Here is a 24542-nt window from a genome sequence, read left to right as displayed (position 1 = left end):
ACCCTTCTTTTTCCAACCACACTGAAGAAATTCAATAGGAAGAACATTAAAATTAATATTAAATAAATAAAAAGAAAATTACAAATTATCTATCTATATATCTCTATATATATACAGTATCTCACAAAAGTGAGTACACCCATCACATTTTCACTTAGGGGTGTACTCACTTTTGTTGCCAGCGGTTTAGACATGAATGGCTGTGTGTTGTGTTATTTTGAGGGGACAGTTATACAATCTGTACACTCACTACTTTACATTGTAGCAGTGTCATTTCTTCAGTGTTGTCACATGAAAATATATAATACTAATTCAAATGCAGAGAGCTGATATGACAATGCACAACTTTAGCTTATAATGTTCTTATTGCGTTGGTAACTGTTTTATAATAACGATAATGAACTTCTGGTGTTTGCAGTTTACTACCAATATACCACGTCTGTTTCCAGGCACTCAGACAAGAACAGCTCTTAGCCGTGGTATATTGGTCATGTACAACTAAACCATGTTATGCCTTACTGGTGAAATGTACCACGACTGTAAGCCAATCGGCATCGAGCAGCCAAGCTACCCAGTTCATAATAGAAAGGGTTAGGTTTGTAACAGTGGATAACCCACAGCCCAGTGGGTGAAGGAGCAAGTCCTTTATGGCCAGCCTGTTCTGACTGAGGAGAGGAAGGGAGAGGAGAAGAGAGGAGAGGGGGAGGAGAGGAAGGAGAGTGGCTGAAGAGAGGAGGTTGGAGGGGATTACAGCAGCGCGGCATTCCACAGCAAGGGAGGGCATTGTCCCCGTCACAGCAGGCCTCACTGCAACCTAGAGACAAGGCACAGGTCATTCATAAATACCACCTGGTTATATAATCATCTCTTTCCAATTCATTTTGTCTGTTTTTCTATCTGTCTATCTATTTATGGGTTGTTTACATCAGAATACTTTTTCCGAGACATATCGAGGAAGACTCGAGGCGGTAGATTATTTTGCTGTGTAAACTTGCAGATAATGATAGACCTAGACACCACCTTGCGAGGTAGTGTGCGCCACATTCTCGAACGAGTCCCCCCAGAGGTTTGCAAGTGTGAAGACATTTGTTGGAACTGTGCCAAGTTTCTGTGCAGTGTAAACACATATTGCTCAATTTTCAGTCGATTGAATCCTGCAATTCTGTGTAATATGTCTTTGACATATTAATTTCAAAGACTATGGAAAAGAGAGACTTCTGTTAGTTTGCAATCTCGTAGTTTAAATCTCTCTTATCTGTCCATCTCTCTTTCCTGTTCATTCTCACTGTCTCTGTCTGGCTCTCTGGCTGCCACACCTCTGAACACTGGTAATACACATCAGCCCATCAAGTATCTCTGTTTCGCTCCTTTATCTGCACCGATCTGACAGCCCCGGATAGGTGGAAGCAGCCTGGCAGAAGCCCGTCTGTATTGTTCACATCAGTTCAGATGGAGAGGAAAGGAAGAGGCACTAGAGGGTTGAAATACAGCCCTGGCCAAGCCCTCCATCCCAAAAAGACCCGGGGATTTCACAGCAGGTTAAATCGACATCAAATCAGCTGACCCTCTCATCGGGCTGCAGGTGGTTGTATCACTGTATTGGTTGGACCAATCAAATCCTCTGAGCATAGGGTGTTGGGGCTTGGGGGATGATTTGGGACCAGGCTTTACTCTAAATATAGGCCCTAACTACAACTGTGGCCCAACTGTGAAGTATTTGTTGCGTAAACACATAAGCACACACATATTTCCTGTTTGTCAGGATGTACCAGGGACGAAAGGGTTAACTGTGTTTGGTGCCGACTGTGTCGGCGCGCCTGATTGGTCGCCCTCTGACCCCAGGCTGTGGAGGGGTCAGGGACCTGCCCCCTCGGATTAGACCAATACACCCTGAGGGCCGGGGGAGGGGCGCACGCGCACACAGCCTCACAAGACGATAATGGAGCTCTGAATGATGCCTGGCCCGACACACTGTCTCCCTTAAACACACGCGTTGCACACATGCATTGCACACACGGCAGTCAGCGGCCACGTTCCCCCACTCCGATGTCACCCACCACTCAACCAATAGTCTCCTGGCACGTCATCAGAAAGATTGCTATGATGATACAGTGACGAGGTTAGCTGAGAGGTGAAATGACTATCTGCACATTGTTGTACATGACTCCTGAGCAGAGTAACATGGTCAAAGTGTGAGACGTATACACACCCACATACACACACAGAGAGCCTGTGTATACAGGGACCTTTGGGGACTAACTTCAGGTTAACTATTGAAAATCCCATGTTTCTTAATTTTTAACCTTACCCATACCTTAAACCTGACCCTGAACTCCTATCCCAAACCCAAAAAGTAACTCCAAGTCCTAAACCTAACCCCAAATCCTAAGCCAAAAATTGCCTTTAAAGAAGTGAGAACCTGAGAAAAGGTTGTGTTTTACTTGGCTTCACTACTTTGATTACTTTTGAGGAGTTTGCGTCCTCACTACAAGAACATTCTTGCGCATGCTGAGATGTTTTAATCCTTGAATATTTTAGCTATTCATATTTTATTCTTGCTCCTTGCTTTTTTGAGGTAGTTGTGAAGCGTTGACAGTGTATGTGTGTCCACTCTGCAGGGTACTGCCCAGAGCCAGGGGACCCAGCCCTGCTTCAACCACAGCTTCAGACCTCCAAGTCGGGCATCCAGCAGATCATCGAGTGCTTTCGCTCAGGTAACGGCTGGTCCGGCTTTACTCAACCAGCAATTTAATAAGATGTGACCGGGTCGTTCATGTGTCAGGAGACTTTGATTAAAGTGCTAACCCAAGTTCTTTCGGTGTTGGCCCGTCTGGAGGGAAAACGGTGATTGCTATTCTCTGGCCTGGTCAATGTACATATTTAATACACTGGTCATATTCCTTCAGATCTGCAAACACCAAAGGATATTTAAGCTTCAGGAGTATCCTCAAAGTAGCTCAGAGGATCAGTCTGCGTCTGTTCATTATGGTCTAGAAAGGCCTATTTTTTTATCCAGAGATGGGCAAAAACAATAGAATATTATTGTATAAATAACTTAAAGACCAATGTGTCAAAAATGAAAGAGCAGAGTATTGAATTAAAATATATATATTTCAAATATTAATGTTAATAGTCACTCCGGATTATAGCGCCAACTAAATGACCAAAATGGCAAAACAAATGGTTGCAAACCAAATTGGGTGTTTTTGTTGGCCTTGTTGTGGGTGCGGAGCTCATTAGGATAGCAGGTAAATATAAATGACAAAACACTGAACCACTTTTAAGAAAGTGACAGCTACTATAAGTATCCCAAAGTACTACAAATCTAATGGATTGTAGGTTGTGCCAGTAATCACAAAGTAGTTAAAAAACGTTTTTCAAAATACAGGCATATAACAGTGTACCCTGTCTGCATTAGCTTGCTAACACTGCCCCCTGGTGCTGTTCCTGTGCAGGTACAGCCCAGCTGAAGCACATGCTTCTGAAGGAGGTGGACACCATATTTGAGTGCAAGATGTGTCGCAGCCTGTTCCGGGGCCTGCCCAACCTAATTACCCACAAGGAGTACTACTGCCTGTCAAGACTGCCTGAGCCGGACGGTACAGCTATATATTTAACCATCTCTTTCCTCCCTTCCTCTTTCTCCTTGGCCACAATCTGTGAGTTTATTTGTCCTGTTGGCAGTATGTGTTTGTGAATCATGTTTTAAGGTGTGTGTTGTCACCTGAGCTGAGCAGTATGTGTGGGAAAGTATTTTGCTGACCTGCTAAATGACAAAAATTAAACTGACCCTTACCGTACCCTGACCTTTACCCTGTACATGAATTTTGAAGTAAACCTGAATTACTAAATGTGGGTTTGCCAGTCAGGGGGGTTCTTCTAGTCTTTTTATTAGTTCATGTTTCCCAATAATGCAGGTTAGGCACTGATCAAAATCAGATTCAACAATCATGTGCATGTTGCAAGTCCTCACAGATTTACTCTGTTCATGTAAAAATTGTCAAATGCACATATTGTTCATAGAAAGTATTTGTTATGGTGGACTTGCCCCTCGGAAAGCTAGAAGATGTCCCTGTGTGGATAGCCTACAGATTCTTTCAAACATTTTAATCAGTTAGTAGACGCTCTTATCCAGAACGGCTTACAGGACCATTTAGGTCTCAAGGACAGAACAACCTGTCATACTGTCAGGGATTTGATCCAGCAATGTTTTGGTTCTAGTTGGGTGCTTTAATCTCTAGGCTATTTGCCACTCCAAAGCAACATAAGGTCCTTTCATTTCAGCAAAAACAACATCCACTGTCTCGTTCTGAAATCGTTTAGTTAGTTTGAACAGATCTGATTAACATTAGACAGAACCGACAGCAGAAACCTTGGCTGCAGAAACCTTGGCTGCAGGACCACAACGGAATACAATTAGCAACCACATCCCCTTTTGTGGCTAGCCAACGAGCATTACTTTTTTAATACCAAAAAACACAGCCACCACCACAGCACAAAAGGATACACCAACACCACAAAGTTAACGACTTGTTTTGACACTCACCCTCTATTCTCACCCCCAAAACAGATTAAAAACAAAGGAACTGACTGCACAGATGTATTAACTCGTCGGCAGGTGTGTAAAAAACACTCCCCCACATTGTCTCTGCAGGATGAGTAGCAGTCTTTCCTGCACCACTATTTTGAATTTCTAGCTGCACATTTTGGAAGTGCATTGTTTGTCTCTGCTGCAACGTTTCTAGCTGAGGCGAAAAATGAATTGATAAGGTATCACTCATCTGTGGCTTAGACTCTGGTCAAACTATTTTTGTAACTAGGAATACATTTGTTCTTTAAGAATTAACTGTCTAATGTACTCATTCGTCATTTGGGTTTCATGGTGTAATTGGCTGGTAAAAAGTCAGAGTGGAAGATTTTTTATATACCTGCCACAGTGGCTGATGAACCAGAAAGTAGCCTTTGTTTTCTATTCTTATCTACAGCACCTTTGAAATAAACATTTGTTGCCTAGACTTCTCTATTAATATGTAGTTGAAGTGGATGAACTAGAAACCACATTTGTCATCACACACAAACAAAAAATGCAACTCTCAAGATCTTGATTAGTTGACCTAACAGCTGTTCTACAAAAACATATTAGCCCCATACCATCAATGGCACTGCTGCTAACACAGAATAATTTAGGAAACACTCACATGTAATCAGAACCATTTCAAGGACTGTTATTTTTTTTTTTTGCATGATAGCAAACAAGATTTAGCATGCTACCTAGCATGTTTACAAGACAAATTAGTCAGAAGTATTACAGCAAGCTATTCACAGATGCCACTGGAAGAACAAAAGAGGTTACTCGACACAGCTGTTTTCAAAAAATGCTCCTGCAAACAGAAAAGATAAAATGTAATGCTAAATAAATGGTAGAATTAAGAAAAGCAAATATGCCGAATGGGAATTATTTTTTTGCTTGTAACAGACAAAATTCTGAAAACCACCTAAATGGATGAATTCAGACACAACAACTCTGTGGTAGAGAAATAGATGGGGAGTAGGTGTGTGAAAAGGTAGGGAAAGCATTTGTCCAGTTATCTGAAAATGTATGCATGTTTTTTAGTGTTTTCCATTTTTCTGCAGCAATGACATCATAATGATTTTATTCCTGTCAAATCAGAAGTAGGTGGTTGATATGAGCAAATATGTTTCTTTTAACAGTAGTCTGTATAACATGGTGAAGTTCCATGTTTTATATTAAGTGTCAGGGATAGCACAGAATGTACTAAACATGGCAATAGTTCCTGAGAGGTGACAAAAAGAATGGTAATGACATTAGGTATAAAGTTTTCATGTTGTTGTTAGTAAAATATTAACAAACTCTTAATTTTCCATGTTAATTTTAAATGTTAACCTTACTATCAAAATTACAATCAATCCGCAGACTGATGAGTTTTAGAGCAATGTATGTGTAGACAATATTTAATTAAAAAAACGGTTCTTCATTTAATTTCATTATTCCACTTTATATTTTTCTTCAGAGTGTCTTTTACAGTGATGTTGCTACATCCAAATGTTCTATTTTGGTGACCAGTTGCAATGGTTGGGGCTTTAATAGTAGACAGATGTTTGTCTTAATAGGGTTTGAGGTGTCTTGCCAAGAAAATTACATTGTTGGAAAACTTGAATTTTACTTCTATGTCCATATTTACAGTTCCGATGAGATGTTCACACATTCACATCCAAATGTAATCCTATGAAGTATCATTGCAAACTCTTTGCTCCAATGATCTTTGTGGAACAAGCTGATAAAAGCAGGTCCCTGCCAGCAGGTTTCTGGCAGGGATTTGATGTTTAGACCAGGGAGGAATGCGTCCTTGTGGCCCTCAAACACTATGTCCACAAGCATTTGGTCTTCCATCCAGGAAGACTAGGATGGACCCTGCCTAGCTTCTGAATTAAACCAGCAGTGGGATGCATGGAGAGATGCTGCTGGTTTTCTGACCTCTCGATGCTTAAAACATTGTGATTTGTATAGAATGTTTACTTATTAGCAACGTTTAACTGGATAGGTTTGACCTTGCTAAGCAAAAACATCACCTCTCGGTTTTTCGTTAGCTTTTTCATGTCATCTATAGACAAACAATGCATGTGCTTAAACTACGAGTATGGACTTTGAATTAATGTATTTACCCCATCAGAACTCCTGGGACAGAGCCCCAAATATTTGACGTTTTTGTAGCCTATTCGCTTAGATAATGGACCTTGTATTTGTCCAAAAACTCTTTGTGTTAGGTCTTGTGGATCTATTATTAGTTAATCTGGTAAATTATCCTTTTCACTATCCATTAAGTATAATTTATTTGTACGCTTTCAATTTATACACTTAGGGTTATATGCTCTCCACCTCCCTACACTCATATTTTGAGTTAATTAATTTGTTTTCCAAAAAAGAGACAAAATACACAACGAACAAAGTTAAAGATGAATTTGACGGATAGTATTATTTTATAATTTATTTTATTGATATTGCGATAATATTGCTACTGTGAATTATTTTAGTCATGATAATCGTGTAGTGAAAATCTGATATTGTGTTATTATATATTTACATACAGTTAGAGATGCTGTGCTGAAATTGCTGTGGACTGGAATGAAGTAGACTGCTGTATGTATTCACCAGAGTATCAGTGGCTTAGGCCAATGGACCAGATTAGATCACAAAAATCTGTGAAGAATGACCAAAGTCCAAATTCACTGAAACTGTTTAATTAACAATTCTCCAAGCCACAGCTACATGCCTTTTGTAAAGCATAGAGATTGATGGTGTATACTGGCCTTTGGGGTGTGTGCATAGCTTTTGATAATTGTTTTGGGATTCCTTGTTATTAGGGAGACGTTTAGTTCAAACTGGATGTTGTGTAATAGTTATTGAGTATAACATGTGCCAATTTGAATGCAGTCAGTTACCTTAATTTCTCAGAGATCCAGTTATATTTGAACAAAATATAAGTGAGCTTATTATTTGTTAAAAAATACTGAATCGATTTCAGAAAAAAATGGCAATGGTGGCTGTCAATCATCTTGTGCATTTTGAGGTGTAATGACTTCAGAAAACATTTTTCTTTTTCTACAGGCCTCTGTGCACGCAGTTATTTTACTTGGATATCAATGACGGTTAGCTCGATAGGCTAATGAAGGAGAGCCTTCAGTTCACTTCAGTAAAAAGATTTGAGATATTTCTAGTGGTGGAGGAACAAAGACCTAAGTAAAAAAAACAAGTGTCACTCAGCGGTTTGTAATGTTAGAATTGATTTTCAAATTCATTGAAGGGCTGCATTGGTTGCGCTTCCGCAAAACCGATGCACTCTTGAACCGGGAGGATCGATGCACATCGGCGAATCATTTACATCCCTTCCCAGTTCCTCCCTCCCTCTCTTTCTGTTACTTTTTCTCCTTTCCCGAATGCAGTTTCACCGTTCCTCTGCTCATATATACCCTGACTATATTCTCTTTCATGCTCCGGACTCTTTTCTTTGATCCAGCCCCATTAGCCACCACTGTTCCCTCTTCTCAGCCTCCTCTTATCTGACGTGTGTGGAAGCTTGTGATCACACAGCGACAGCTGACACGCCAAACCACAACAACGTATTCAATTACTATTTAATTCTGTGTCTGAGACGTGGTTCCCTGTGACACACTGGATTCCGGTCTGGAAGAATACCTGCCTTTGTGCTTCTGCCTTTGGAGAGCACATAACGTCTCTGCTTGAAAAATGCTCCTTCTCTTGCAATGTTCCCTTCTGTGTTGTCACCTCGATGAAATGTATGAACAGAAATTGGGGCCTGATAGAAAATGTTCCCTTTCAAACTCCACTCTCTCCCTCCACCCTCACCTGTCCCCTTAGATCCAGCAGGCAATGGTGACAAGCAGAGTGCCGCCATTAAGGACCTCCTGGAGGCCATTTACCCCAGAAAAGACGGGCCGGAATATGTGGTCCGTCTGGAGCCCATCCAGACATCCGACAACGCCGTCTTTCAGTTCCTGTCTACGGAGGAGGAGTTGGCTCACTTCCCCCAGGCCCCGCACACCCCCGGAGGGACCCGCTCACATAGCCCCGAACCCTGGGGAGAGCAGGGCGGGGCACCGGAGAAGGGCCAAAATGGAGATGAGAGGAGGAGTGACCAAGAGGAGGATGGAGGAGAGGATGTGGCGCAGCCTGAGGAAGAGGGGTCTACTAGCGGGGTGGGTACCACTGGGGAAAACACACACAAACAAAATACACCCTTTTGGAGTTAAAATGGGAATGTACCGCAATGCTGACTATGAATACTGACATGGAGCATCATCTTGCTAGGCTCTTCGCTTTTGTCCTGCAATCTGACTCGTTACTTTTAAGTCACTGTGTAAAACACAGAAGACATCACGACTAGCATGGTACTAGACTGCTAGATTGAAGCTTGTTTGTAGAGCCTGTAACTTGGCTGCAACAGTAAAGGTAGAAATGCCCTTGCCCAAAGAAGCATTCTGACATGGAATGACAGGCACAGTGGTCTGTGCAGTCCAGAGCTGTGAGTGTTGCCCTGCGACCAGAGGCCAATCCCCCTATAACCTTTCTCTCTCCCCCTCACCCCTGCAGGTGGAGGATGTGACCATCTCGTGCTGCCTGTGTGGCAAAGATTTCAACTCACGCCGCAGCATCCGCCGCCACTGTCGCAAGATGCACCAGAACAAGCTGGAGGAACTCCGCAAATTCACGGAGACGCGCACTGTTCCCATTAGCCTCCTGTCCATGGTCAAAGGTCGACCGCGTCCACTCCACACGCCCAGCGGCAAGTCCTGCCCTGTCTGCTTCAAGTCCTTCGCCACCAAGGCCAACGTTCGCCGGCATTTCGACGAGGTGCACCGCGGCTTGCGCCGGGACACCATCACTCCGGACATTGCCACACGGCCTGGCCAGCCACTTTCCCTGGAGGCCACGCCTCCCCGCAGGAGCGCCAGCTCATCCCCGACGAGAGGTCACACGCCGAAGGGCGGATGCCTCCCAGGTGCTGCCAACCCTCAGTCGCCCAAAGCCTCCCATGCGGTGCCACCGGCACCGTGTCTCCCGGCCTCCGTCCTCTATAATCTGGCATCGTGTCGCTGCCTGCTCTGCAAGAGGAAGTACAGCTCTCAGGTCATGCTGAAGAGGCACATGCGCATCGTCCACAAGCTCTACAACCTCAAGAACCTCAAGAACGTTAGCGCCTCCCCAGCCACGCAGACGACCGCCACCAAGAACGGCGGTCGGATGGCGGCCGTCGCCGACCAGGACCCTAGCAGCAGCAACGCTAGCAACAGCGTTGGGGTGAAGGAAGAGGCGGTGGAACCCTCGGACGACCCCGACTCCAGCCCTGCACCTTCACCGGGTGAAGCGGACGGGAAGGCTTTCGTGAGCAAGTCTGGACTGAAAATTAAAGAGGAAGAAGGTGGAAGCAGCCTCAAGACACCGGGACGCACCTCTGGCGGTGGCGGTTCCAGCAGCTGTGGCATTGTCGGCAGGCCCCCTCAGAAGCTTTCCGTGGGCTTCGACTTCAAGCAGCTGTTCTGCAAGCTGTGCAAACGACAGTTCAGCTCACGCCAAAATCTCACCAAGCACATTGAGCTGCACACAGACGGAACGGACATCTTCATCAAGTTCTACCGCTGCCCCCTCTGCCGCTATGAGTCCCGGCGCAAGCGCGATGTCCTACGCCACGTGACTGTGGTCCACAAGAAGTCGTCGGGCTACCTGGCCAAGATCATGCCCAAGCTGGAGTCACGCGCAGTCAAGCGTCCGGCCGAGGTGGTCCTGAACACTCCGCCCAACGCCAACAGCAGCAGCAGCAAGCGCGGAGGGGCAACGGTCAAGGAGGAGATGAACGGGCGGCGCTCCCCGCCGTCACCTCCAGTCACGCGCAAACAGGAGCTCCTCAACAACTCCTACCACAGCTCTGCCTCCTACCCAGTCACGCGCAAACAGGATCTCCTCGCCTCCTCATCTTCCCCGGTCACCCGTAATCAGGAGAGGCAGCTGGAAGCCCAAACCTGGTCGCCCGTCACGCGCAAGACCGACAAACAACACCCGGAAGCCTCTGCCCCGATGCCCCCCCACACCCGCCGGCACGACGCCCACCCGGAGAGCAGCAGCAGTACGGAGGTGCGGGTCTCCAAGAACTTCTCGCTCCACGCCTGCAACGTGTGCGGCCGGGCCTTCGCCAAGAAGGTGTACCTGGAGTCCCACAAGAGGAGCCACCGGAACGCTGTGCCGCCGGTCAGCTCGCCAGCCAACGAGACCCGGGCTAAGGGAGTGAGCACACGCTCCAAGGCACTGCTCTGGTAAGCTCCGCCAGCGCACTTCTGATCAACGGCGTCTTCCGCGTTGTCCGGATTCCTCTCGAAAACGCCACTCACACATTTGGGCAGGGGACGAAAATGGAGTGCGAAAATAGAACTGAGAAATACATCAAAAAACAGCAACAAGGCGAAGAGAGAGGTTAAGACTGGGAGTAAAGTTAGAGGTAGTGGGAAGATCCATCGGTTGTAATTGGTCTGTAACGTGCCTGTCTGACATTGACTACTGAGAGGGACCAAGCACAAGGGAAGGCCAGGTGTTTGTTTTTTATAAGGCCAGAAGTCCTCAAGCTCACCCATCTACCCACACCCCGTAATAAAATGAAAGAGAGAGTGTGTGAGTGTGTGAGTGTGTGAGTGTGTGAGTGTGTGAGTGTGTGAGTGTGTGAGTGTGTGAGTGTGTGAGTGTGTGAGTGAGACACTGACACTCCAGACAGTTGATTAGTGTGTGAGTGTGTGAGTGTGTGAGTGTGTGAGTGTGTGAGTGTGTGAGTGTGTGAGTGTGTGAGTGTGAGTGAGAGAGAGAGACACTGACACTCCAGACAGTTGATTAGTATGTGTGTCTGGGAGCTAGCTAGTCCCTAGGGAGGTTGTTTCAGCAGAGGAGAAAGCCAGAGTAAGTGTGCATACCTGCTCTAATTGACCGCCAAGTGCCTATTAAAAGCAACGGTCTGTCTCTCTCTCTCTTTGTCTCACTCTCTCACCCTCCTTTCAATATCCCTCTCTGTTATCTCCTTCCCTCTCTCTCTTTCCGTCAGATCCCTCGCGGTCTTTCGCCTGGTTCTTGGGAGCCTTCGTCCCGAGAGAAGAAGCAGGGGATGAAAGAGCGCCTACTGCGGACAGTGAAGAAAGCTGGAATAGAGAAGGCTTGGAAGAGATACTAAAAGAGGGAGCTAGGAAAGCGAGAGTGAAGAGGACACTTAACAAAGTACCAAAACTATCGTCGGAATCTCACTTTAGTGGCAGTAGAGGATCGGACACAGTACAGCCTCAACCTGCTGTCTGTGGTTGCACTCGCACTTAGAGACTGTTGTGTGTAGGTTACAATCACTTCTGTACACACACACACGTACACACACACCTGCATCAGACTTGCTTGTGGTGTGAGCCTGTCAAAATCCAGGATTTTCGGATAGGGTTGCAATATCCCGATAATTTTTACTAAACTCCCTGGCTTTCCAGAAACCTTGTGTGGAGTGTCCCGGATTTCCAGCCAGAGGTTGTTTTTGAAAGTTCCTGTCATTTTGCAGCCCTAGCTAGAGGCTCCCATGTCACTACACATGTTGGACCAGTAGAGGGCACCCAAGTCTGAGTCCTATCCCATAAAGGGTTGACTGCCAGAGCCAGCACTGGTCTCAGTTACTAGGGGTTCAATTTCTCGGGTTATAATTGACCACTCCCAATCTCCTGGTAACCATTGGGATTCAACAAACGTATAGTTTGTTTTCAGCGCAAAAGGAGAGTCTATACTAACTTAGTTCATCCAGACAAGCTATAGTTTTTCTATCATTCTGCGATATTGTTTGGGCAATTAACTGTCAGATGAGTCAATAGTGGACCATTAATATGTTGGCACATCAAAGAGGTGGTGGTGGTTTGTTTGTTGATTGAGTGATGAGTGACCACACGACAGACCAAATGTACAGTGTCTTGTTGAATCGGAAAGCCATGAGCCAATGAGGCGGGGGGAAAACAGACCAATTTTTATTTTTCTAACGGAAAAGGTCTCGGATTGATGTACATATTAACTTTCAGACAGATGGTATAAAGGATAGATATATTGTAAGATGTATAGGTTTACTGTATAGTCATTCTTTGAATTTACATTAAACCGTGAGATATTGTATAGATTATTGTTTGTTATATACGCTCTAATACATTTCATTATAGCGAGAGTTCGTTTTGCTCTTTGTTGAGTACACTGAAGTGTTTTCTATTGAATATGTTATGTTAAGACTCACTCATAAATTTGTCAACACCAGATGGTGAAATAATTCAGTGAGTTTTCTTTATTTCAAATAAGATATTAGTTTTGGAGGCACATCTGTGACAGCCGAAAAGGGAATGTTATTTTCCTGTTTTCAAGTGGTTTTTCTGATTTTTCTCTGGTTCGGGCCTGTGAACTAACTTAAAGACCTCCATAGGATGAAAGTACACCATAAGAAAATGTGTTAAAAAGAATGTATCTCATTAATCCTGAAGAAATCAGCTCTTTCTGCAACAATAAACAGCTCAAAAGTTTCAAATGTTTTCTTGTTTTTTTGTTTGCTGTGAAATCAATATTTCTCCCTCTGTGCATTTTAGACAGGAAACACAATTCTGATTTTCTGGCAAATGATTGCTCCTTAGATCAGATTTTTTTGCTGACGCATGTCAAATGACCGGTCTGTAGGCAGTCATTACTCATCATATAGGCCAAACTCCTGGAAAGCATGCATCCATGATATTTAGCATTTGTTATAACATATTGCAGGAAATAAAAAATGTATTAGATTTGAGTTTTGTATGCTGAGTTTTATCAGGAAAGGTAATTACTGTAGATTTGGGTATATGGAAACTATTTGTTTCATGTTGGCACCTCTACTGGTCATTTATTCGCAAAACACTTCTGCATCTGGCTGCAGTCAACTGGCAATTATTTAAATTTATTTTAATTACATGAAACATTATATATTATGTTAATAATTATAGATTTTGTTGAATTATTTGACAGTAACAAAAAGTGGTACTGCAAGTTCTTAAAAATATTTGGACAATGCTGGTAAGATTTCAACCAGCAAAATATCAAATAAATAGATATTGATTTAAACCTTGAGAACCGGACGGTGTTTGATATTTTCACTATTTCACTATTTACTTTTATTTAACATATTTACAATTGTTGTGCATAATAATAGTTGCCTAATAAGTAGAAATGTTCAATAACTTCAGCAGTTGATGCATTCCTTTATCCAACCCCGGAAATGTGTGATAACCAAAGTGGACCTCCTGAGTAAACTCAAAATGTATTTGTTGTAAAATACGTGGGTTAATGGACGCAAGTTGGAATCATAGCTGTATTCAGTGGTTTAATAAAATTAGAACCTTATTTCGAAGTCATGCTCTAATCAAAAGCTACGCCAACCCCACTTAGCGAATAATAATGAATGGGGAATATTTAGCGAATATTTAGCGAATAATAATGCATGGGGAATATTTCAGTTTTGAGTCATCAGTCAAATGTGTGGGTTTGTTGCAGCCGCCAATGCCTAGGAATGCTTTAGGCTATAGGTAGCACTAGATGGCAGTCTTGCTCTATCTGGTGAATGCCTTGTTCTTCAAGTAAAGCAAAAAATTTATCACGTCTACCAGATCGTCATGGGGACGTGAATGCCTTTCTTGTTGATGAATTAAGTCCCTGACCTTTACCTCAGGCAGTCTGTATTCACATCTGAAATATCAGCATGAGTCAAGACAAAGATGTATGGACCAAATTGCAAATAATATGGTTTAGGCCTACTTGTAGCGACAACAAGTGTACGCTTCAGAGAGGAATTGATAACTCATTCTTAATGCCTATTGTTCGCATATTATTTTTGTTCTATTTATGTCGTCGTGTCGTGTTCTCATTGAATTATTTTATTGTTACGCTTTCTAGGCAGGTGCAAGTGTGACGTGTTAAATGTTGCATACCTAACTGATTCTATGTCATTATGTTACAGATGAAAAAGGGGGAGATGCGGACACAGGGAGTGAAAGGAAGAGAGAGATTTTGGAGACCAATCGCTGCCGGTGGGAGTAGGCTATTTTTTGTGATTCATTTGGCGGAGACGCGCGCTCGCTGCTTGGCTGGATGCATTCGCTGTCCCTTTCAGCACTAAAAACCCAAGGCGCGTGCATATGCCAGTCGGCTGCGAAGGTGTCAGGAAGCCTCAATCAAGATTCGAAAAAGCAGGTAGGCTTTTTAGAAAATGTAATATTTAGTTAAATATCCTAGTTTCTCTGTGTGAAAATACCCAGTTGAACAGAATTCTTCCAGATTTCTGCCCCCTCTATCTGAAAAATCTGTCGTTCTTTATCTGCCCTTTCTACTTAGTGTTACAATAATTATTCTCACATGTTTTTTTTAGAACTGAAATAACTATTTATCGTTTTATTATCGATTTTTCTTAAAACATATTTAATGGTGACATTCATTGTATCGTTAGCCAGAGTCGTGTAGCAGCTAAATGAGAGGGGCCAGGTTTTGGGGAACTGAGCTCGCTAGGAAGTTACTATATTGACCCAAAGGAATGCGCTCCCTGCTCTGTTCCGCGCGCTAAGGAACGGGCTTTTCTCGACAAAACGTTAGCTGATCATACATCTTAAACAACGCTCAAATGTCGGATTTTGTGATAGACGTAATTAAAATTGACATGCCAAATTTATAATAAAATAATTGGGATATGTTATTAAACCAGTTGGATTCCCAGTGTCCATTGTATAGGTACGCAATGTTTTGCACGTGTAATGCGTCCATGTATAGACGCAACATGTTATAAGAAATTGAAATGGAAAATAAAATGTAATGATATGGTACGTGAAAACATCATAAGATCGTGAAATCTCCTTGGAGCAGAACATGTTTTGCTGCTGCAGCCTGCTTAATGTCACTGCTTTAATCAGTCGTGTGTAGCCTATCGGAGGATTCAAATGGGTCGTGGTGGTCTATCCCGTATTGATCCCTATATCACCGCATCAAACCTACGCAATCATTAAAGTAATGCTTAACACCACACTTCCTGCTGGGAGCAGGTCTTCTGCACCTGTCTTCAAAACAGGGTCAAGAAAATTGGAGGATCACACGTAAATATAGTGTGGAACCGTATGGTTGATTTGGGATGTTTGATTCGATCCCCATGCGTTTCACTACCTTTGATCTGAATGCTAAAATACAATGTCATATTGAACGGGTGCTTGGGGGGGGGGGGGGGGGGGGGGGTCATCGGTGGGAAAGAAAGAAACTGTGGGTGAGAGAAAAATGGCAGGTAGACAGAGATAAACCAGCATAGAGAGAGAGAGAGAGAGAGAGAGAGAGACGGGCATGGAGATGGAGAGAGGAAAAAAGAGAGAAAAGCTATCACTTTGTGGAAAGAGCAGTGCGCTCCCCAGAGAACGTGCCTCTGCCAGAGGAAACCTAATAGAATGGCCAGGAGAAAAGATGGTGCAGCATGACACCTAGCGATTGGTGTAAATTAAAAAGAGAAATGGGCCATTCTCAGTCTCACAGGGTAATAGCCTACTCCGTTTATCTTTCTGCCAACGATAACGATCACCCTGCCAGAATACCCCGTTCTTACGTTCTGTCAATTCTCTCTTATTAGAGAGTCAACCCTAGTCGGATCGAAAGTGATTACGTTTTATCGCAAAAATGAAATTAAATCGTGGCTAAGAAAACATTATGTTGAACAGATCCATTTAACATGAAAACAGTCTGAATAGCCAATTAAGAATACACATTACCATACAGCCGCATTGTTTTATACTTAAATGTGGTAGGCCTAATTGGTAAAGTGCTCAGTTTACTGCTATACTAACATAACCCTTTCAATAGGTAAATAATTAATATATTTCACTGGAGTTTAGTCAGCAATCAATCCACAGGGGCTGACTATGTGAAAGTGCGGGGTGCGTAAAAGTGAGCGTCTTGGACATAATGCTATTTGGAACACGGTGGTGGAAGAATGGAGACATATTGTCACGATATCCAAATAGGCTTACTCATTCGACTATTTATATGCCTCGATGCAACAATCTTAGGATCTTAGCATCCCAGAAATGCGCAACCGGGTCAGCCCACACCACGAGCATACGGCGCAGCATCGGTGGCTTTTGGAACGCAAACGCAATAACCTGTTTGTGCCGTGCGCCGGGAAACATTCACTTATTTAGCCAGTAAGGCAGATTAGCTCTGCGTGTATGTGGCGATTATGTGTCACATTACATTGCTATTGTAATGGTGTTCTTTAACTTAGAAGAATATCCACACGTTTTAACTATGGGTCATACCACAAGAGACAGTGAGCACAATTACTGCCTATTCTTTTCCAGGCCTTCCTCATGCCGTTGTTTTGTCTATGGAGAAATATTGAATGGTGATATGCAACGAATTAAAAGCTAATTAGTGGGCTGCAGATAATCTAGGCCATCTGTGTTTATAATATATTATATTTTAAGGCAAGGAGGGCACCCAGAAAAGTAAAATAGAAGTAGCCCAATGTCATTGTCCAAAAATGTCATTACTTTCAGTGAAGTGAAGGACATCAAAGAAATGAGACCATAAAATCTTATAAAATTGGTTCAAAAGTGTTCTTTAGCTGTCCCCATTGAATAGCCTCCCCATGTTCTACATGAAACCCAAAAGCCCTTGACATAGAACCTAAAGGATTTTACCCAAAACCAAAAGAGTTCCACTTGGAAATATGGTTCAACCTGGAACTAAATGAGTTCCTATACCTATAATCCTAAAAGGTTTCTTAAATGGCTTCCTGCACAGGGACTGGCAAAGAAAACCTTTTCAACCCTTTTGCCCATCTGTAGTATGATGGACCAAAGAACAATTTCTTTCCTCTATGTGTTTGTTTCAAATCCTTGTGTGTCTTCTGCTCTTGAATCTGTAGGATAGGTGTTTCACATGCATGTGTGTGTGTGTGAGAAAGACATGATGTGTCCTAATATGTGTCTGACTTAGACTGCTTTGACTGCTTTGTGCTCACTCTTACTCACTCTCTCTTTCTCTCTGTGTATTCTGCAGGGTCTGCTAAAGATGTGAATTCAGGATTATCATCAAGGCAGCTGAACTTGCCTGCTTCACCTTGTCTGTCTTTTTTTGTATACCTCAGTCTTTCTGTCTCTCTGTCTCTCTCTTCTGGGACATGCATGTCTTATGGGGCCGGGACATCTTAAAGCGACCTGCTAACTCCTCCCCTAACTCCTCCCCCTAGTCTAGCAACTCCTCCCCTGGGGGATTGACCCCTATTCACCAATGATCCCTCCTATGCTGTCCATGATAACCCTTCAGTAGCCCCTCCCCCGACCGCCAGCGCCACCAAACTGTTACCATGTTTTCGGAACCCCAAAGTCCTCCTTCCCTCTTCACGGTGCGCCACTATCTTTTCCCACTTCCTCGCCACTTCCTTCTGGCTCCTTCCCCTGGCCTCCTCTCAGCGAATCACCGACCCCACCACTGGTGTGGCACCCAGCCAGGAGTACGCCCACTCCATCCGATTGGACGGCGACATCATCCTGGGTGGCCTGTTCCCGGTACACTCCCGTGGAGGCGGGGGTGTCCCCTGCGGGGAACTCAAGAAGGAGAAAGGGATCCATCGTCTGGAGGCCATGATGTTTGCTATCGACCTGATCAACAAGGACCCGGAACTCCTCCCCAACATCACCCTGGGGGCGCGTATCCTGGACACGTGCTCCAGAGACACCTACGCCTTGGAACAGTCGCTCACCTTCGTCCAGGCCCTCATCGAGAAAGACGGCTCGGACGTGCGCTGCGCCAACGGCGACCCGCCCATCTTTGCCAAGCCCGATAAGATTGTGGGTGTCATCGGGGCGGCGGCCAGCTCTGTGTCCATCATGGTGGCCAACATACTAAGGCTGTTTAAGGTAAGGACGCGGCGGCGCCTCAGGCTTGTGTCCGGGTGGTTCTGGTCTGGGTTAGAAACCCTGCCTGTGTCCTGTCACGGCTTTGCCTTTATGTTGATGTTTGGGTCGTACGCAAACGTTCCAGTCAGGTTTGGTCAGTTTCTATGGCACCTTATCTTTAGGGGTGGAACAGCTGGGGTTGGGCTTAGGTGATCTCAAACTGCAAATTAAGTATACGGTTTCAGATCCACAACCCCATTTTTACATCTCCAGCCTTTCCTCTCAGCTTTTGTGTTCAAAGGAAGGCTTATTGTTCCAACAGGATATTACCTTGGCTTGAACTGCGCCCTGTGTGTGTGTGTGTGTGTGTGTGAGAGAGAGAGAGTGTGTGTGTGCGCACATGTGCGTTTGTGTTTGTGTGTGTGTGTGTGTGTAGGAGACATTATGTTCTTGAAGCAGCCTGGCTTCTGCCACTGAAGATCTGTAATTACACACAGAGACTCCACCGCAGCTGGCCGGTCTAGCTATTGGATGCAGATAAAGTTCAATTGTGACAACCAATTAAAATGCAGTCAATCTTATTAAAGAATGCTCAACTCCTCCCCCCAGATGAGTGTGTGTCTGTGTGTGTCTAAATGAGCACAAGTGTGTGCCACCGTCATTAGTTCAACAAGGTTGATCAATGTGTTCAGATATGAGTCTCCTAATGACACGTCTCTCTTTCTTTTCTCGGTCTCGTCTCTCTTTCAGTCTTCTCCATGTCTCCCTTTCTATCTCACCTTCTCTAGCTCCTCTCTACCTTTATCTTGCTTTGTCTCTCTTACTCTTGCTGTCTGTTTCTCCGTCTCTCGTATTTCTTGTTTTCCTCCCATATCTGTAGACTGGCTCTGTGAGCGGCTGAGCTGCATGCTAAACCTGCATGATTTAGGCAGGGATCTGTCATGGATTCGGCACACACAGGGCCGTGTGTTCGGGTCGCAGGGCCTAGCTCTCATTCCTCTGATAGGATTTAGAGCAGCGGATTGGTAGTCGTGTGGGTATGAGTGTGTGTCTGCGTGTGTTTTGATTCATTGTAGCGTATCTGTGTGTCATTTATTTGTCTGTCTCTCTCTCTCTCTCTGTGTGTGTGTGTAAAAGGATGGATTGTGCTCCATATCGTATTGCAGTGGAGATGCTAATTTGACTGCTTCATGTCTCATGAATAATGGAGTGTGTGTTACGGCCTGAAAACCGCATGTTGGCGTAGACGTCATGAACACACTGGGTGGCATGGCCCCACTCGAGCCCTCCGAGTCCCCTAGCGGATGCATCGGCGTGGTGAACCTCAGCAGGAGATGCCAGTTGCAGTGGAAACTGGAAGGTTTTAGATCCAAAATGAAGGATGGATGGAGGATCATGTCTTGGATAATGATAGCAGTTTCTCCCACTGGAGAGATGCAGGGCTATATGAATTCCCGCAAAACCAAATATTTGTAGTTTCAAAACTGTCACTGTCCGTTCCTTGTCTTGTTCTGCTTGGCGAAGTGTTATCGTCACTCAAACCTTTTGTTCAGGACAAATATATACACCCCTGGTAGTTCCAAGATGGCGGTTGCATATGTATTGTCCCCCCGGGATATCCCAGACACACAGCAGTTTCCTTCCAGTAATCCTTCCTGCTGGGGGTGGACTTCATCCGACTGGGTCCTTCCTTCGCTGACCCTTTTAAGATGGGTTAACCAGGCTTGGCCTGGTCCTGCGTGCATGGCTGGGTTGGTATCGATCCAGAGGCCCCAGTGGGATGAGGTTGGTAATTATACCGTTGATTATAGATCAATGGGGCTCTGGATCACTTCTTCAACCACCTGAGACAACCTCCGCTTTTTGTCAAATTTCAACTTGCGGACGTGTGACCGGTTGACAGAGCTTTGGGTCGACATGTATCAACCAAGTCACCTGAAGAGATCTCAGAGGGAACGGGAATGTGTGGAAACTCACAATGAAAATATCCTAGATTACGCAAAACCCCAGCAATATGTCGTTTTGAGTCGCGTCATCCTCCACGGCGTGTAATGCAACCTGCCTGGGTTACTGTGTAACTGTTTGAGAAGATTGCTGCTTTGTTGTTGGAGCTTGGTTTCCTGGTCTATCCACGAGTCTCTCTTCTCCCAGTTGGACAAAAGGGATGAGGGTTGAGGAATGTAAATGAGCGATCACTTCACAGAGTCTTACTGAGAATCAAATTGGTGAGACCGAAATTGTTTTTCAGGCCCCCGGAACGCGCTGCAATCTGTAGCTGAGCTAAGAACGCGATGATAAAAGAGGATTGTTTCAAACACAGCGCTCAGCAAATTATTAATCAATTGTGTCGCTCCAATTACACTACGAGAGGAGAACCAATTAGATTGTACTGTAATTAACAAACACTTGTAACATAGAATGGAGAAAGTGGCCATGACAGTTTTTCCATCTGCATTGAGAGATTTACAGGCCAGAGTAACATTTATACCGACTAAAGGCTAGGAGGCTTCTGAGGATGTGATTGGACTGCTGGTAGAATATGCTAATTTATGCAAATCAATGCATGTTCCACTATGAAATAATAGGAGTTAGGAAGGGGGAGAGAAATATTCTCTCATGCTGTTGGCTTGCTTCATGTTAAAGAACTGAAGCAGCTGAAAATGAAGCCTGGGGTTCTCACCTCACAAAAGCATACATATATTGGGCAATGTGCCCTTTGAGATATGGAACTAGACTCTCTCAGCATGTTTTAAACAATATGGCCTCCACACCAAAGAGACAGAACTGATAGGCCATTCTCTGTGTGAAATTATTTTCAGCCAGGGTGACGTGCTGATGCTGCTCAAATGAAACCCTGTGACATCACACTCGTGCAACACACATTACAGTGATGAACACACACACAGGTTAGTGAGTGAATTCTATTTTCAAGTTGAGTGCTGATGCCAGTTCCTCTTCAAAAGCTTTGAACTCTTGAACTGTCGAGTGTACAAATATTTGCTAAGTTAAATTTTTGAGAGACTGAAAATGCTAGCTGGCTTGCTAGGTTTTGTTAGGGAGGTTTGACAACAAAAGGCAAAAAGCAAATAGAACCAAACTCAGCTATCGCCCCTTTTTGAAAGGGATTGGGACTGCTGTTTCCCAGAGGTGTCTGCTGCTCCAAAAAACAACTTCACTCGTTTGCACCCACTAACGTAGATCTTTGCTCAGTATCTATGGACTGGCTTTAAAAACTGTGAAAAGAGAGGAGAGGAGTTTAATAAGTGTTAGTGGAAAAACATTTTACTGTCATGATTCTGTCTGGGGTTCATGTGCTAGCTTTGTGTGTGTGTGTGTGTTTATAAAATGTGTCTAAAGACTGTACTTGGCATGCGTTAGTTAGATGTGCGCGCTTTTAAAGTGTCTCAGAGGAGTGTTCACGGTTTGTGTGCGTTCTCTGAAACTTGTCACCTGGCTCTGAGGAGGCCCCCGAGGGTTGAGAAGTGGTGGTGTGAAATCTGGTGTTTGGCTGAAAATGACTCGCCAGACTTCTTATAACCAACCGTCTGTCAAAGCAACACACTGCATAACAGTTCATTCAAGACTTAAGTCTGAGAAAGATTCCGGTGGCTCATTATATTGTATATTCGTGTCGGTAATCAAAGAAGCAAAAATAGTCATACGTATGGGAGAACTGAGGCTTACAGGTTGGATGTATTCATGGGTCATAAATATCATGCTATGAATCTCTAAGACCTGTACCTGCTGATTGTGTGACAGTGAATATGGATCTGGTATACAAAGCTAAAGTGAATGTGTTTCCATGGCATGAAAACCAGCTTTCTTTTCTGTTGCTGAACAGTAATTGGTGGGGGATAAGAGTTGGGCAGGGCCTCGCTGCGTGTGATGAGTGCATCTCACTTTATTTGGTATTTCGAACTATTCGAATTATGTATTTGACCCAGCTTTTGTGCAGTGGGCGTCAAAGTGTCTGTAAGAAAATGGGGAGCGAGAAAGAGAGGAACGACAGGGTTGAAAGTGGAAAATAAACGAGAAAAATTAGATAATCTGTCCTTTCTTGTCCCAGCCCAGAGGGAGCCACTTTTACATGTTACAGCATCCTCACATTATTCATTAAAGTGCGACAGGGAGACATAGAAATAACATTAGTGAAAGAGGAACAAGAGAGCCTGATAAAAAACATCTTTCCTGTAGGCTGTGAATACTTAAATAGATGTTAAATGGTGGTCTGCAGTAAGTATGGAAACATCTGCACTCATTGCTGGGAGTCGCTCTGGATAAGAGCGTCTACTATTGGACTAAAATCAATAGAAATAAAAAAAGAAATGGCTGAACGGCACTGCTGTTTTCTCAGAACCCATTTACCTACATAATAATACAGGCACGACGACACATTCAGGAAGTCTATGTGTATGTGGGAGTTGGATAGTAACGGATTACTTGTAAAAGGATTGAGTAATCAGATTATAAAAACAAAGAAGTACATGTTATCAGCCCAGATTACATAAACATGTTTGTAATCAGGATTAGATTTCCATTCTTAAATTGGAATGGGACTGTTTACATTTGGGACAACTTGATTAAATATTGTTTCAACAATTCCAAAGTATATAAATTACGTCAAAACGAATGGTCAATCAGACAGTTAGTGGAAAGTTTCTGTTTACTGCTTTGTGCTGTATTAAGCTGCTTTAAGTTGCTCCTTTGAGTGCATGGTGTAGTGGCAAGGAATTGCAATGTGCGGCAACATTTTGATACTCAACTGTGGGAAAAACATTCTCTTGAAAACATCCAATGCTATGGTTAAAGAGAGTACATTGACAATCGGTGGTGGTTGATGAAGCCATTTGAAGTGTAATGCAGTTGACTGGTGATAATTACATACAAATTTGTTTTGGTTGACATCCATACGACTGTTCATGCATGTATTCCTAAAATTATTTCAAATACACATAAAATGCTCCTGACCTGGGGGAGGCAATTATTGTTGCAAACTGTATACAGGGCGCGCCAGACCGTTCTAGGTGAACATATTTTTTAAATGTCTTTTTTATAACTCCCAATTCTGTTAATCAGATCTCTAACGACTTGTAGTTTTGAAATTGTTTATGCTAGAATACAAGCTGTAAAATGCTAAGGGCAGTTTTTCTATGACATTTAGAAGCCAAGCTGCAACCTTTTGAAGTTGAGTAGTCAAAGATATTGGACTTCTCTTTGGAAGTGATTTTGTTGAAAGGTGAACAAAAGGGACCCAGGGGAAGAAATCTTGGGAACCCCTGGCCTATCTTCGCAAAGCATAGTAATGAGGTTTGAGCGTCAAAGATTTCACGTACCAGATCTCAGAACTGTTTTGTAGTGAATTCTCTTTCATAACTCAATAAGAGCTTCACCATGAGAGTATCATAATCCTTAGATATGTAAATCTGTTTTTATGTTGGAAGCGGCCATAGTACCTTACGGTTCTGGGTTCAGCAATGAGGTTCTAACTGCACAGAACAAAATGTAAATGTTGAAGTAAAAGGTAGATAAGTGTAGTGACTATTTAATGAGTAAATATAGAGAATACTCGTCTAACACAGCTTATATGAGGACCATCGAAAAAGCAGCTTTATAGGGATAACTCACGTTTGAACGGACATTTTAGATACAAGGCCTCAAAATTAGGAGATCCTTGCAGGGCATTTTCATGAATACACAACTGTTTGGGGGTCACAGAAATGTCCTTTTTTTCCATGAAATCTAGTAATTGACAAGGTTAGAAATAATGATTTCTAATTGAAATAATAATTGTGTCCTTCATATTTTGTTTTCGTTAAAGAATCCTCCATTTGCAGCAATTACAACCTTGCAGACCTTTCGCATTCTATTTGTCAATTTGTTGAGATAATCTGAAGAGATTTTACCCCATGCTTCCTGAAGTATCTCCCACAAGTAGGATGGGCTTGATGGGCACTTTTTATGTACCATACTGGTCCCACAAATGCTCAATAGGGTTGAGTTCTGATGACACTCCACTAACGAATGCCATCTGTCTGCTTCTTCCCTTAATAGTTCATGGATTATTTGGT

General features: G+C 43.6%; 2 protein-coding genes across 11 annotated transcripts in view; both read left to right on the top strand.

Annotated features, from left to right (window-relative positions):
* Window positions 1-11734, top strand: part of LOC105025653 (zinc finger protein 800) — a 51515-nt gene extending 39781 nt beyond the window's left edge. For 8 of the 9 annotated variants that reach the window (XM_020042828.2, XM_020042829.2, XM_010896471.3 and 5 more), the window contains 4 exons: window positions 2619-2714; window positions 3456-3599; window positions 8399-8736; window positions 9131-10852. In XM_020042828.2, the coding sequence (XP_019898387.2) occupies window positions 2619-2714; window positions 3456-3599; window positions 8399-8736; window positions 9131-10852 (2300 nt within the window). Of the gene's footprint in view, window positions 1-2618; window positions 2715-3455; window positions 3600-8398; window positions 8737-9130; window positions 10853-11621 lie in introns of those variants that run through there. The other variant, XM_010896470.4, reaches the window with a different exon arrangement.
* Window positions 11735-17855: 6121 nt separating this feature from the next.
* grm8a (glutamate receptor, metabotropic 8a) overlaps window positions 17856-24542 on the top strand; it is a 175001-nt gene continuing 168314 nt past the window's right edge. Inside the window, exon 1 of one of the 2 annotated variants that reach the window (XM_034290111.1) lies at window positions 17856-18495. In XM_034290111.1, coding sequence (XP_034146002.1) covers window positions 18220-18495 — 276 coding nt within the window. In that variant the 5' untranslated portion in view covers window positions 17856-18219. The remainder of the gene's footprint in view (window positions 18496-24542) is intronic. The other variant, XM_034290110.1, reaches the window with a different exon arrangement.

The sequence above is a fragment of the Esox lucius genome, chromosome 23 (assembly GCF_011004845.1).
Source record: "Esox lucius isolate fEsoLuc1 chromosome 23, fEsoLuc1.pri, whole genome shotgun sequence".
Lineage (NCBI taxonomy): Eukaryota > Metazoa > Chordata > Actinopteri > Esociformes > Esocidae > Esox > Esox lucius.
This window is presented reverse-complemented; position numbering and strand designations above follow the sequence as displayed.